General features: G+C 37.1%; 1 protein-coding gene across 5 annotated transcripts in view; it reads left to right on the forward strand.

Annotated features, from left to right (window-relative positions):
* The window catches only part of ASXL3 (ASXL transcriptional regulator 3), a 126685-nt gene that overhangs the window by 71884 nt on the left and 39920 nt on the right, over positions 1 to 14881 (forward strand). For 2 of the 5 annotated variants that reach the window (XM_030228230.2, XM_050970740.1), the window contains 3 exons: positions 8302 to 8419; positions 9340 to 9459; positions 13966 to 14129. In XM_030228230.2, the coding sequence (XP_030084090.2) occupies positions 8302 to 8419; positions 9340 to 9459; positions 13966 to 14129 (402 nt within the window). Of the gene's footprint in view, positions 1 to 584; positions 963 to 4362; positions 4472 to 8301; positions 8420 to 9339; positions 9460 to 13965; positions 14130 to 14881 lie in introns of all 5 variants that reach the window. The other 3 variants (XM_030228240.2, XM_050970741.1, XM_030228248.2) reach the window with 3 other exon arrangements.

Consider the following 14881-nt stretch of genomic DNA (forward strand, 5'->3'; position numbering starts at 1 on the left):
CTAGTTTATCAAGATCTGTTTGTTTCCTTTTTTTTTTTTTTTTTTGGACACAGGTGTCCAAGTGTCTCGGTTGACACTGAAGGTATAATCCTGATCTCCCATGATGCTGGTGTGAATTTGCTTTCCCATCTTCAGCTCACACTGCTTACCTTTCTTTGAGAGAAGAGCAAACTCACCAGTCTTGCTCCTTCCACACTCATTCTGTTAGGACTTCTTTCCTTGACTACAGCCAGATGCAGGTTATCTTGAAGCATTTTGGTGCCCATAGGAAGTAATCCAGTATGAGTCTGTCTGTGGTGTCTCTCCTTTGACTCATTTGAGCAACTGCTCCCTCACATGCTCTAAGCCTGATACATTTGCCTGCCCTGCTTTCCCTTCCTCACCCCAAAGAAGCAAAGGTGACAGAGGAGATCATTATGATTTTGTCCTAATCACTTAGAATTTAAATGCAGGGTGTCTTCCTGAAAGGCTCTGAAAATCCACTGTGAACTGAGAGGTATTTTTTGTACTGAATTCCTCGTTTTAGAGAGTTTGCTGCAGTTGCTCAATGTCTCTCTTAACCACCTTCTTATGCTTCATTTCAGATGCAACAAATGTACCAATGCCACAGTTGGAGAATTCTGGCTCCCTAGCTGAAGCATTTGATCAGATGTCTGGCAACATAAGTGATGATTCTTGACAAATTTTCCTGACAACAAATGGAAAAGAAGGAAAACATGTTGCTTTTTGACTTCTAGAGAGACATGGGAAGGGACACTGGAGTTTACAAAATGCATTCCGGAAAATGGAAGTTCGAAGATGATAAACTAAACTGATTTTCTGATTGCCAAGACAAGTCTAGGGAAGAGGACAGAGAAGCTATGGCAGGGAGACTGCATAATGGGGAAAAGAAGCTGGGAGAGCAAGAGTTCCAGCAGAAGCTGTTCAGGGAGTACATGCATTGCCCGAAGGCTGGCTGCACGGTATGTCCCTCTAAAGGTCCCTATGCATGGGCAGCACGCACCAGCTGCTCAACACAGTGCTTTGGTAAGACCCAAGACAATGTTTATAAGACTCTCTTCTGGGTCATCCCCGTGGTCCTCAGCCCTTACCTGTGATGGAAAGAAAGGGACAGGAATCCACACAATCCCTGCTTTTTACTGCTTTTCTAATAACTGCCTCCCAGTTGCTGAAGCGTTCTGCATGTTTCACCTCTGGGGTTGTTTGCACAGTGTGCTCCTACACCTTTTCTGTTTTAATAAATGTATTTTAGAGAACTACTTAGCCTGAGAAATAACTAAAGAACTCTAAAGCAATTTTAAGTGTTGAAGCATAGCTGCCCGTCTACCTCAGTGTGGGACAGTATCCCTCATTTTAAACTATTTCCTGGCATGGCCATTACCTTTGTTTAAACCTGCCACTTCAACATAGTGAAGTCTTCTTCCCAAATATAGGTTGAAAGGGTTCTCTTCTGTTCTGTAGATCAGTGGCTTTTTTCCAAGTCTCAGGTAGTCAAGCTGAAGATAGCAGCCTCATTCTAAGCATTAAGTGTATCTGTTAATGTGTTTCTGTAAGTAGCCTGTCCCTTAAGTAGCCTGGGGAACTATTTCAGATGGATTGGTCATTGCTGTTGTATTAATGAAAATAAAAGCACTAGACTGAAGTCCCCGTTAAGCTTTTCCGCTGGAGTTACGTGATTTTTCCTTATAGTGGCAGCGAATATCTAAGGGAGTGCCTTCTTTTGGGCCATGTGAAAGGAACAGCTTTTGATTTCAATAGTTTGTAACATGAAATTATATCCAGGTGACAATGAGTCATGCCTTGATTTTAAATGCATCCTAGAAAGTGTTGGTCTTTTCAGGGAAAGGCAGGATTTGGAACAGCTCACAACTCTTCAGAGCTCTAGGAAGCCTCCTACAAAATGTTGACAAGCAGTTTTCTGCAAATGGTGTTCCAGGTGCTGCTAGTTAGGTCCCCAGAAGGCTGTGTGCTCAGGATGTGTGGGCAAGCAAGAGTACCCAGGCTGAAACAGGATGTTAGGCAGAAAGACATTACACTGCTTACATTGGTGCAATGTAAATTCTCTGAGTGGTAATAGGAGAAGATTTTTGATCTGCAGAGTCTAGCCATGAAGCCCCCACTGTATGCTTTGGCCCCTGTGCAGAGTGTGTTTGAAAATCTGACCTCATGGAAAGTGTTGATTACTGTTTTAAGATTTTGTATTGACACTGCTATCTTTGTTTTAATTTGTTTTTAAAGTGCTTTCTACAAACTGTTTCCTTACCTACATGTGCTTTGTTATGCCAAAGAACTCATTTCCCCATAAAACGCTTTTCAGCTGATGGATGTTGGTAATTTAATACTACACAAAACATTAAAAAAAAACCCAATTCTTCTCTTTGTTAAAAAGCTTTCACTGTGTTGATGCATATGCTATCATCATTCCCATTCACGTGCAAGTCAAAACAGACATTGAACAGATCACATGTGGTTTTTGTCCTTTTTTCTGTGGTTGGGAAAGCACCAAAAGCATTTACATTGCAGTCTGTCGTGATCTGCAGCAGCTGTAGCTGTGACTGCATTATTGTAATCCCATAGAAAGTAGTGCTAGCTTGCAGGTGTACAGACACACTTGTGAGCAGACAAATCTCCTTGTCTGCCCCCCAAAGGTCCACAAGCACTTCAGTTCAGTGTTGGTTAGTACACAGGTAAATGTTCAGTGTTAATGTGTACTGTAGTCCTACAGAAAGTCCTACTGGAAACCTCTGAGCCCTACTGAAACCTAAGGAACAAATATGCAGCAATACATTATTTTTTATTCTGAATACAGATGTAACTGTCACAAGGTAGGAGGATGGCATGGGACAAGAATAGATGCTTATTTGAGAAGGTGTTAGCAATTGTTTCAAAATAAACCCCAGGTTTCAAAACTTCCATCCTGTTGATTCTGATGCTACTCTTCATCTCCAAATGACCAGCTGTGTACTCTTGGCACAATACTGACTTGTTTAGTGTACTAGTATGGTTGGAAGTAATTTAATTTGCTTTGGAAATGGCACTTTGTGCTTTGTAGTTGTTTCCATAGGACATCTTTATTGTATTTTAATCTTATGGTTGCATGCTTATAACTGAGTGCTTTGTTTATGTTTAATATAAGAATTAATGGCATCTAGGAAATAATGATGGGTTTACTCTTCATGATTTGTGGTGCTTACTGTTTTAGTTTAACTGATCCGTCTGTCCGTGAAACAGGTTGCCACTGAGAAATTTTAATTTAACCGAGATGTGGGAATTAAAGGCTCTTAATTTTACTAAACAAAATGAGGGTGAGAGAGAAGACAAAGACTGAATTTTGTGGTGGTGTTAAGTGAATCAATGATAAACCATAAGTCTGTTTCATCTTTGGTTATGGGATCCATAACCATGATGTAGAGCTGTTACTTATTTTGTGCAAGAGACTTTGCTCAGTGTATCCTAGCTGGTGTTTTCTTATGGCAGAATGGAGGCATTCCATAGCTTTACATTTCTGATCCATAATGTGTGAAATTTCAAAGGTTATGTTTCATTACATGAGTTACAGAATGTAGACTTGACATTTATGGAACAAGTAGAAATCTGGGACGATGTTGCTTAATGCAACCAAGTGTTACATGTCTTTGTTGATAATGACTTAATTTTTAACATTCTCAGCATGTCACGCATTTAAGCTCAAATGAAAGTGGTTTTCTGCATTAATGGTTTATCTGTGTGCTCCATTTTTTTATTCTGAGTTTAAAAGATGTGGGAAAGAAAAATAACAAAAAAAAAATTGCCAAGCAGCAGTAAAATCAGAGCGCAGAGGATGACATTTTGCTTCTGGTGCTCTTTTGGGGAGGTATTTTGCCCCCATCTCTAGTTACATTTTAGTTTATATTGTTTCCTTTCATTCCTGCTTGAAAGATGACTTTATGAGTTTTAACTGAAGACAGTCAACCATTGTGTCACATGGGTGAAGAAGTCTTTCCTGTGTTAAGATCAACTAAACATGAAATTACTATTCTTAAGAGCATATAATGGCATTCATGAAACCGCCAAAATACTGCTATACTCCAGTAGGGATAGAAACTCCATGAAAAACAGAAGGAACCTTGCTCTTGTCACATCTTTATTTTAAAAAACCCACTTGGAATTAGAAGTTCACTGTTAATTTCATGGTGTTTTTCTTTTGCCATCTATCTTCAGAGTTTATGTTTTCATTATTTTCATCTTTTCATTTTATTTTGAATTCTTTGGATGAAAATGGATTGATAGTTTACTTAAAGATTTTGGCAATAAAAATAACTTCATTAAACCGAATAATTATACCAAGCACTGTATAATGACCATGGCAGTGTTATTCAACAGATGGTCACAGGTTCATTTTTATGAATGGGAATACTGGGAATTCTCCATACTCATTATGTGCGAGAGATTCACAGATGTCCTTTGCAAATCTGCTTGTGAAAGACTGGATGTAAGTATTATATTTTGGTGGTAATTTTAAGAGAGCTTGTAATATTTTAACTTGTATATTACATGAACTTTCATTTCCTTTTGTTTTTTTAAATTTATTTCTTGTACAAATAGGATGGTAGTAATGTCTCACAGAATACTTTAACAGTGATAAGTTCTAGATATTTAAAACGTGCAGCTTTTTTAACTCAAGCATTTAGCATGAAGTGACTGAATGCATTTGAAATGTAAACATAGCATCTCATTAAAGGAAAATATTCTTTATTTAAGCTATCATATGCACCACATGTGTTTTTTTCTAATTTACCATAGTGAAAATGACATCTTACCATTTGGTAAAATCATCATCTGTTTCTTGCAGTTCTGTAGGAAGTCCAGCTAGGAGGTTATATATCTCTAAATATGGATGAGATGGAAAATGCTGTGACTGTGAAAGATGACAATGTAGTATGTGTTAGTTGCTGTTTCCATATCTACAGTGATTTCTGGAACCATTTTTCCATGGAATAAGTTACAACATTTCTCATTTTCTTCAGTGCTAGTTATAAATTTGATTTATTTGGTCGTGGTGACTAGGAAAGCACTAAATTAGCTTGGCGCACTAAAAGCTCAGTATAGCAGGCATTTGGTGCATGTTTCACTTGGAGTAATCTCATTGACTTCTCAGCTAAGTAGAATTAATCTTGGGTTACAAGATTCTTGTCTTATCCTACAGTAGTCTTGTATTCTAAAATGAATGTCCCTCAGGCTAGGTGTAGAGAAGTTATATATTTGTCCTCAGTGGAGACTACAGAGATTGTCCTTCCTTTTATACTTAACTCCTTCTGGGGTTTGGCTTCCCTTGTAGCTGGGTGTCAGTCGGCAGTTTCTCCCGCTGCCGGGTTGTCTTGCAATGACTTGTCTGCCCAAAATTTCAGATCCTGCACCTTCAAATTCAGAGGAGAAATTACCACAAAATTGTTGTGATTAGCTAGGCATATCACAAGGTGAATTTCTGTGCAGAATCTCAGCCATCTCTTTACCCTGCAAATGATAGGGTAGATTATTTACTTGTTATCTTTATAGCCTCTTCCCCCATCTTATATCTTTCATTTGATAAATGAAAAGGCAGAGAGGCATGGGGAAGGTTACGCATCTATTAATTAATTTTGTGTTAAAAGTTTTACTTAGATTTAATGTTCATATTGTGGGGGGGGTTCAGTTTTGAGGGGGATTTTGGGGTTGTTTCTTTTTTGTTTGGTTGGTTGTGGGTTTTTGTTTGGTTTTTTGGTTTGTTTTTTTTGGTTTTTGGTTTTTTTTTTTCCGTTTTTGTTCTACAGATTGTTCTTCAGGTGTGTGTAGCTTTACTTTCAGATTGATTTTCTGAGTTCACTTGGTCCCTTTTTGGTGATCAGTTCCTTGCACTGTGAAACTGGAGGAGCTGGGGAAGGGACTGGCAGTGAATCAATGCATGTTAGGGAAAAAGAAACCCTGAAAAACAAATATTTGTCAAAGGGAAATGGTGTCTTTAAGGTTTTTGCTTGACTCTCATATATAGAGGTGCTTAGGCTGTAGCTAGAGAAGTGTGCTGTGCCTCAAAGTAAATAGTTCTGGTAGCTTTGTCTGCTCACAGCTGTATTTCCTCATCTAACTGTCCAGGGAGTGTCTTGCATTAGTGCTCCATGGGCATGAGTTGGCCTGTGCTTCTTGCAAATGCCAGCTCAGTTGCATAAATATGTGCTTAAGGACCACAGGGGGCCCTGCCAGTAACAGAAAAGCAGGTAAGTGGTGCTCCTGACAAAAACTGGGTACCGCTGCCCTCGCTCCAGCAGCACGTGTGTCACCTGAGGTGTACCAACACTGCGTGCCTGTCACTGGTGGTGGATACACTGCTGGTTCCTTTCTCTCCTTCATGGAAGTTCAGTCTTAGCATTGAAAATCAACTGTGAGGCTTGACAAAGAATCTGCCTTTGCCACAGTGTCTGTATAAATCATTAAAATGGTGTTTCTGTATGGATGCTGGCTGCAAGGCTGTGAAACCTTGGTGAGGGGTGGAAATTGTCTTGGAAACTCAGGAGACAGGAGAATGACATGGAGTATTATTTGGGCTCTAACCATTTTCCTTGAGTGGAGGAAATGAGGATGATGTCAGGCAAATCAGGCTGTAGGACACCATCATATGAAGTAGTGTTATATTGGTGTATTGGTGGTGCAGACATTGCCAGTCTTTTCAGTTAATTTTTAATGAACTGTTTCCCACTGTCTCCATGGTATTACTGTTAATTAAGGATCACCTGATTTGGCACTTAGGTTTTACGAGTAATTTTTGGAATTTTGAGGAATTTTGGAGAAGTGTTAACACTTTATAATTTTCTGTCCACAAGTCTGGCTGTGCTTGTTTGATACCACTATCAAATTTCTGTCTCAAAAATGTTTGAAGTATCAGCTGTTCTTTATGGCTTTCTGCTGCTTCTTTGGTTCAGTGTAGATCTGACCAGCTTCCTGTCTTTGTTTGATTTCAAGTGTTCTAATTTGCTTTTTATTGCACAGTACTTACGTGTCAGAAGTACAATAAAATGGGTTAATCCGTGAAATAGCTTCTATGTGGCCTGGTGTATTTTACATTGTGTCGAGTGTTATTTAGAGGAATAGACCAATATCTATTTCTTTCATCTCACAGGGTTTTTTTCCTATTATTTAGCTATGTGAACAATTTGGAAAGTTATTACAATCCATTAAAGTTTCAGACTTAAATCTTATAGGGCATAAGTCGTTCATGCTCATAAACCTATAGGGATAATTTATATCAAATATGTACCTTGTTGATATGGTATTACTTTAATAAATCCCCAAAGTTCATAACACGAATCACAATTGTAAAAATAGAGTGCACAGTTAGAATGGAGAAAAATAGATAGGAGGCTCGGAGAAGTCTGTATTAAGCCCAGCCCATTCTGATTAATTCCAGAATTTTAATGCTTGCAGATGTATTAATTGGCAGGTATTCATAGTTTTATGTTTTAGGACCTTTTGAATGATAAATAATTTTTCATATAAATCAGTCTGATGGGTATTTGCTATTTCTAATCTGTAGATATTTTATATTACATTATCAGCCCTGTATTTGATACATTTATGAAACACAAAGCACTACCATTTGTAGAGATTTATTCGTGTATCATTTTCCCCCAGATTTGCCAGAACACCATCATGTTCGTGTTCTGAAGGTTAATGCCCAAAGTCAAACAGACAGAAGCCAAATGCTGCAAGGTTTCCAAGATTAGGACTGATTCCCTTCACGAAAATAAATGATTCCTGCCATGTTCAGTGATTTTGTGCAGCACTACTCACGGCTGAGTGAGTGCATCAATACTGTAGTCCTTACATGCTGTACATACTGATGACACTCTGTGTTAACTTGATTGACTGAGCAGTATACTGGAGAGGATGCACCTGCGAGAGATGTGCAGACATATATATTTTTATTCTGGTTTTGAAACATTTTGGGTTTACGCTTTTTTTTGAAAGTCTTAGTTTCACATTTCATGGGTTATCATGTTGTGCTGTTAAGGTAGAACAAACAGTTACAGGCTTCTTTGTTGTCAAAACTGGATTGGAAAATGATCTAAGGTGCGTCTTCTTTCTCTAGAAAAAAAAAGGAGAAAAAGCCTGATTTTGTATTTTAAAAGAAAATGACATAAAGAGGACGAGTGTGAAGTCTGGCAAGTCAGTAGCTGTGTAAATTATGCTTATTTTAAGGGATTCAATTTAATGGTAGAGAAATGTCATGTGTAATTCACTTACAAGCATTATTTTTTGCTACAGTTTTATGTTTTGTTATCGTTTTTGTAGGCTTTGAGACAACAGCAGAAAAGAAGAAATGGAGTCTCAATGATGGTAAACAAGACTGTTCCTCGTGTTGTTTTGACACCATTAAAGGTGTCCGATGAGCAGTCGGATTCACCTTCAGGTAAATAGCTAAAGGACCGTTTGCAAGATCAGCTCTGTTCACAGAGCCTTCCTCTGAATCAGATGTGTGGCATACAGAATTCGGAATTGCTGAAATACTATTTCCACTGGGTGGCTTTGTTTAACATCTTTATTTCTTTATCAAGACTCGTGTCTCAAGGATGGAGATTTTTCTTTAATAAAGAGCTGAAGGCACGCAGTAAAATGACAATTGGTAATAGCAGCAGCTTTAAAGGAATGCAAAGTAACATTTTGTTTGGCTCTGGAGCTCTAATGGAGTACCACATGCTGGTATTCAATGCCATAAAAAGAGGAGGGGGGGAAAGGCAAGCTTCTCCATGAATGTGAATTTGTGTCTCAGTTCTGCATTGCAATACTCAAATCCTTTTGTTAGCTTTTCTTCTTATACCATGCTTATCACTGCAGCATAACCTTGACCTTTAGCTCTGGTGGTTAAGTTACTTCATTTTAAGAGAGTTCTGTGTCTATGTTTAACACAAATTGACAATTGTATTTCCAAACATATCTTTTCTTTAAATGTTTCTTCAAAAAGAAATTATCTTTTTTTCAGCCTTAGGTTGCTTTACTGCCCCATAACTTAAGGTTAAAATATTTTTAAAAATATCTCCTGGGCATTATAGAACTATGTTATTTTTATTAGATCACTGAACATTTTTATTGACTGCAGTGTTCAGTAAACTTTAGTTTTCAGCACTTAATTGATTTATTGAGCTTTTACTTCCAATTCCTCTGATGAGGAGGAATTGTGTTGTGACCAGAAAAGTATATTGCCTTTCAGCAAGAAAATGTCAATTTTTTTTAAATCCTATTTTTGTTTTGTTTATGGTGTAGGGGGTGCTGAGGGGATTGTTAGTGAAAGTGCAAAAGCATCATATTTGAGGGATTTTACTTTTTCCAAAGGATCGGAATCTAAAAATGGCGAAGCAGATGGTTCTGATAAAGAGATGAAACATGGGCAAAAGTCTCCAACTGGAAAGCAAACAAGCCAGCACTTAAAGAGGTTAAAAAAATCTGGTTTAGGTGAGTAGGAGTAAAATAAATATCTTACTTGTAATATTGACATTTTTCTAAACTTTGTGTTCTCTTGGAAAGTTTTATTTTTGTTTACCTGTCCCTTTTTCAAACTCAGCACCTGATCCTTTCTCAAGAAGGCATCTTTCTGTCTACCTGGAAAATCCATGGTCAGTTTTTTTTTTCGTCCTCAGTGGTTGCTTTTTAAAGTTTGACAGACCTAAGCAATTGCAGGCAGAGAGGTGATTTAGCAATTAGAGTCTGATTGTTATGTAATGATTTTTTGGGAGATGAGGGCAGTGTGTAACAGATCTTCTTTCTTCATGGTGAATTTGCTTGCCTAATGTGCATTTATTCCCAGAGATAGCAGCATATTTGCTTACATGCTTGCCTGATTAGAAGTTGACATTCTCTTTTCTTCATTTGCATTATTGCATGTCATATAGAGTTTTGGAATAAAGGTTTTGCTTGGTTCTTCTTCTTTGGTTGATTTAGTTCTTCTGTTGGACCTGTAACTATTTTGAAGCTCCATCTCTTGCAGTGGTAGATACAGTTTCTGATTTTATTTTCTGTGGGTTTTTTAGTGAGGCTCATGGATCACATTCTGTAATTAACAAAGAATTTTCTCTGAAGAGATGCTAAGAGTAAATTCTAAATCTCCATGTCATAGGCAGATTTTCCTGCTCTGCATGAAATTTAATTGGAAGAGTTCCCTAGGGAGCACAAAATGTAGTGTTCACTAAGACTCTTGTCTCTGCTTAAGTGAAGTCAAAGAATGACATAACTGTTTCTTTATCTTTACAAAGTACTTCTTACATTCATCAGAATGCTGAGTCATTTAAAGAAGTATTTTGCAATGTGGCCTGTTGGAAAAGATAACAAACAAGCTTTTTATAGTGCTAAATCCTAGAAGTTATTTTATGTCAGTCTTTGTGGGAATGAGATTGTTCTTCTTTATTAATCATCCAGCCTAGTCCTATTTTTATAAATAATGATCCTGTAAAATAGCTCCAAGGCACTTTACTTCCTAAATGCCATAGGAGAGTTGTTAAATGTGCTCTTGCCAGTTCCAGGCAGTATAACCTATAGGCCTTATTGTATCACAGCCTCCCATGAAAGTGTACTTTGGTTTCATACATGATCTTTCAGCAGATTATCAATCAGACCCACGTGGATAGCTAGTTCTCTATGCTGATCCAACATCATTATTTAAAATAGACAATACTCCCTCAGTATTAGAGCTTTTGCTGTGTTAAGTTATATTCAATGTTAGATGATTTCCTGTCATTTTTCTCTACATTTAAGACTGAGATACATAATTTCAATATATATATTCCTCCCCATCTTCAGATATGACATCAACTGTTGGCTCATGATAGCAATTGAATTCATTAGGGGTTTTTTGGTGGATTTTGGAAAATAAATCTATTGGCATTTTGGGACACCACAAATTAAGTGCAGGGAACTTTGTATAAGGTTTAAGGGTTTCTGTTCTTTTTAAATGTTTCTCTCATGATACAGCATTTCTTGGGATGCTAGAAGTGCAGTTGTAGAGCAGTTTTGAGAACAGATCCAGGGTCCTGTGTAGTGCACAATTCAGGTCCAGGTATTGTTTGGTTGTCTAAAACTCTGCTGAGCTGCCCAAGATTCACTACATGTTGTGTTTAGTAGACTTTCTGAGCTCTGATTAAATAAGATTACTTTTTTCCATTTTAGTTAACAGATTCTTCCAACTTTGTGATCTCTGTGTTTTTTCTGTTTTCATTTTCATATCTTGATGTAGACCTATAGTGCTCCCATCTCCTTATGGTTAATTCTCTGTGTTGAGGAGTAAACTCTCATTTTCCAAGGCTGCAAGCCTGAGTTTCTCTCTTGTCTTACAGCTTCTATTTCTGATTTGGACAGTGATACCCCTAAACTATATAAGGGTTCAAAATGTCTTTCTCTGTGGAAAATTACATAAAAAACACTGGCACATGTTTTGTCATAAACTCTTCTCAGTGCTATGATTAGTGATGCAGTAGTGTCATACTTCCATGCTGCTCCCAGATACTTCACTAAATCTTATTACAAACTTGGGACCTGCTATACAGAACCTAAATTAGCCATAGGAAGGGTGCAGGAGAGAGAATTTGTTATAAATTCTGAACAGATTTTGAGGGTTTTTTTTTTAAGTAGAACTGTGGTGGGCATCCATAGTTTGCTACACACACAGAAGCAATACACACATTTCTTCCAAAAGCTGATAAAACTCCCACAGTACTCTGTAAGTGATAAAAGGCCAAATAAATCAGAAAATGTAGATTTGACTCTTTGTCTTGGGCTTTTCATGCTATGAGAATATCTGCCACTGAAGGATGTTACTGATTTTGCAGTCATGTGTCTTATTTCAGTTTGGATTATCTCTGTGTGTTTGCCTTCCCATAGGATATGAAGCTCTAGCTGGGGAAAATGTTACTCTAATTTGGAGTCACTTAGAAGATGGGGATATGTATTTTGAATTGATTAAAAAAGAGAATATACATACAGGCATTAAAATTCAGTACATCTTACAACTTGTGTTATGCTCAGGGACTGTGTTCTTTTTACATTTATATTTAGTGGGTGGAACAGATGGTGAGGATAGTTTATTGTGATGCATTCATGAAAATGGGCACTTCTTCCATGCAATTGTCCTGTATAACAGGGCATTCATTTGCTGGTAATGGAGTCTTAGCTGTACTGAAATAGAGTATGTTAGAAATATGTGTTGGAAAAGGTTATCCTGTGCTGAGTGCAAAGTAGTTCTTGTCTCATTCAGTTGCTATCAGCGCTGAAATATAAAATAAAATTACAAGAATGTTTACAGGAGGCTGTGACTGAAATGGAGCTTTTAGAATTTACAAATCTTCATTTTCTTACATATGTATATTTTGTAGTTACAGACTTTCAGGGAAGCGACCACCATAGGTCCTCTAAGAAATCCAAAGCACAGTTGCATTCCTCCTATTGTGGTTACTGTTTAGTAGCTTGTAACATTTGAGACATTCCTAATAGTCAGTATGCCCAAATTTTCTCATTTTTAAAACATATTTAATCTTCTTAACATTTTAGTTTTAATTGTTGCTGAGAGATCTTATGTAAATGCCAAATGCCATCATTTGATTATGATTATTCCATCATAGCAGTGGAATAATCTTTTAATCACTTTTTTAGGGATTCTGATGGAGTCTGTGTTTTATATAGTTCAGACCTCTCTTACACCATTTTTGAAATATTTGAAAGTACAACAAACTGAAACCTGAAGAAGTTTCCTGGGAAGGCTTAGAAGCTTTTGAGTTTTTCCAGTTACCTGGACTTTGATCTGTTAAGACTTAGAGGGAAAAAAGGATTGTAGCAGTATATAAACACCTTGAAGCAGATAGCTCTTTAGGAAACTTTAAAAAGTATTTTCTAAATATTTTCCTAGAAATACTAACAAAATCAGACCAGACAGGAACTCCAGGGGTCATCTAATTTGTTCATCAGTCATAGGTCAAAATCAGATATGCACCTGTCATTACTGACAGGTATTTGTCTAACATATTCCTAAAATATTTTGATGGAGACCCTAATACCTTCCTATGGATTTAATTCAGCATCTCCTTGTTCTTGATGGTTGAAAGCTTTCTTTTCCCAGTATCTTAACAGATGTATTTCTTACTGTGCAAGAGTTTAAGATGATAGATAGCCTTTCTGTCCACTGTGTGAAGTAAGAAGATTTTATTCTGTAGTGCTGTGCATGAGCCATATGGTTATTTCCCTTTCCCTCTGCTGAGTCTTTATCTTACTCCTGTGTTTGTATCGTTCCTCTCATACCTTGTGCACTAATCTCACAATTCCTGCTGCTGCCTTCTGTATTTTGATCATTTTAGATCTTAGCTTTTAGTAAAACTCTGAAAAATTCTTTTGTTTTTTTTTTTTTTTTTGTTGTTAATGTTTTCAAACATTACCATATTAAATATTCTCATCTCCTTGATCACTCTCTATTCACACAGGTTGTAGCAGGTGCAATGGGACAAGTTCTGTAGGCCATAGGGCACTGCTGATGGCAAAAGAGAAGCTGTCCATAATTATTGATTCACATCAATAAATTTCAAGCACCTTTTGCTTGAAAATAGGTGCTTATATAATTATTGTTGATGACATGACAGGATTATTTTCTGCAGCTGTTGAGTTGGTCTCGAGCTGGAAGTAAGAATATGTCAGCTGTGATGTTTACTGGAACATAAGAGGTCAAGAGACAAATGCATTTTGTCTCTTTATTATAAAATAAAAATACTTTATCTTCAAGAGACAAATATAAAATATTTTTTATTATTATACAAATATAAAAGCTGTTAAGACACCTAGAAAAGGCTGTGTTATCCTTCTCAGAGTACCATTTCTCTGTAGCCTATTGTATTATACAGTAAAAGCTAAAAACTTAAAAAGAAGACCTGTTCCTACTCTCTTCCTTTATTTATGTTTAAAGTTATTTCTGTTTATTTACTCCAGGACATTTGAAATGGACCAAAGCTGAGGATATTGACATAGAAACACCGGGATCTATTCTAGTGAACACTAACCTGAGGGCTTTAATAAATAAACACACCTTTGCTTCTTTACCTCAGCATTTTCAACAATACCTCCTGCTTTTGCTTCCAGAAGTAGACAGACAGGTAAGTAGCATCATAAAATATTTCTATGTTTAATGAGACTTTTTTACAGCGTGTTTGCATAGGCTGATTTGACTGACTAGGAATTGTTCCAGGAAAGAACTAGAAAATCTCCATACTTTCTTAGGTAAAAGTGTTAGATGTAGAAGGACTGTAAAGTTTGTCCATGAAAACCAGCTCCTGCTTCTTTACTTCCTGAAAACTCTGGAGGTCCCTGATTTGTCTGAATGGAAACTGGGCAGCAAATCTTTCAAACTTGCCAAATCACTTAATTAGCTTTTCTACCTATGGTGTTGAAGATAAAATTCTCATTCTCAAGACTTTCTTTATTTTGAGTCTCTTTTCACCTGTGATCTTTCTTGGTGCTCTGCCAGCAATGTCCAGGTCAACATTAGTCAATTAGTCAATGTTTGTTCTCCTGCTCTTCATCTTTTGGACAAGCCTACATAAGCTCTCTTAGCTCCACTGCACTGAGTCCACTTATTCACACCTTTTATAAGGAATATCTTCTCCAGAGCTTATGGCTGTGTGCTCGCATCTGTTGAGAGAATGATTTGGAGAGGAACAGGAAATAAAATTTCAGTTTTGTGATCTTTCCTACAATGTCTGGTCCTTCTTGCATTTGTTGATCAGATTGCAGGGTTTCTTAGAGAGAGAGAAAAGAGTCTTTCTAGCATGTCTCATAGTTAAAGGAGATTTCATTTACCCACTTGCCTCACTTAGGGATTCAAACAGTCTTAGCAGTTTCAATGGGG

This window comes from Serinus canaria, chromosome 2 (assembly GCF_022539315.1).
Source record: "Serinus canaria isolate serCan28SL12 chromosome 2, serCan2020, whole genome shotgun sequence".
NCBI lineage: Eukaryota > Metazoa > Chordata > Aves > Passeriformes > Fringillidae > Serinus > Serinus canaria.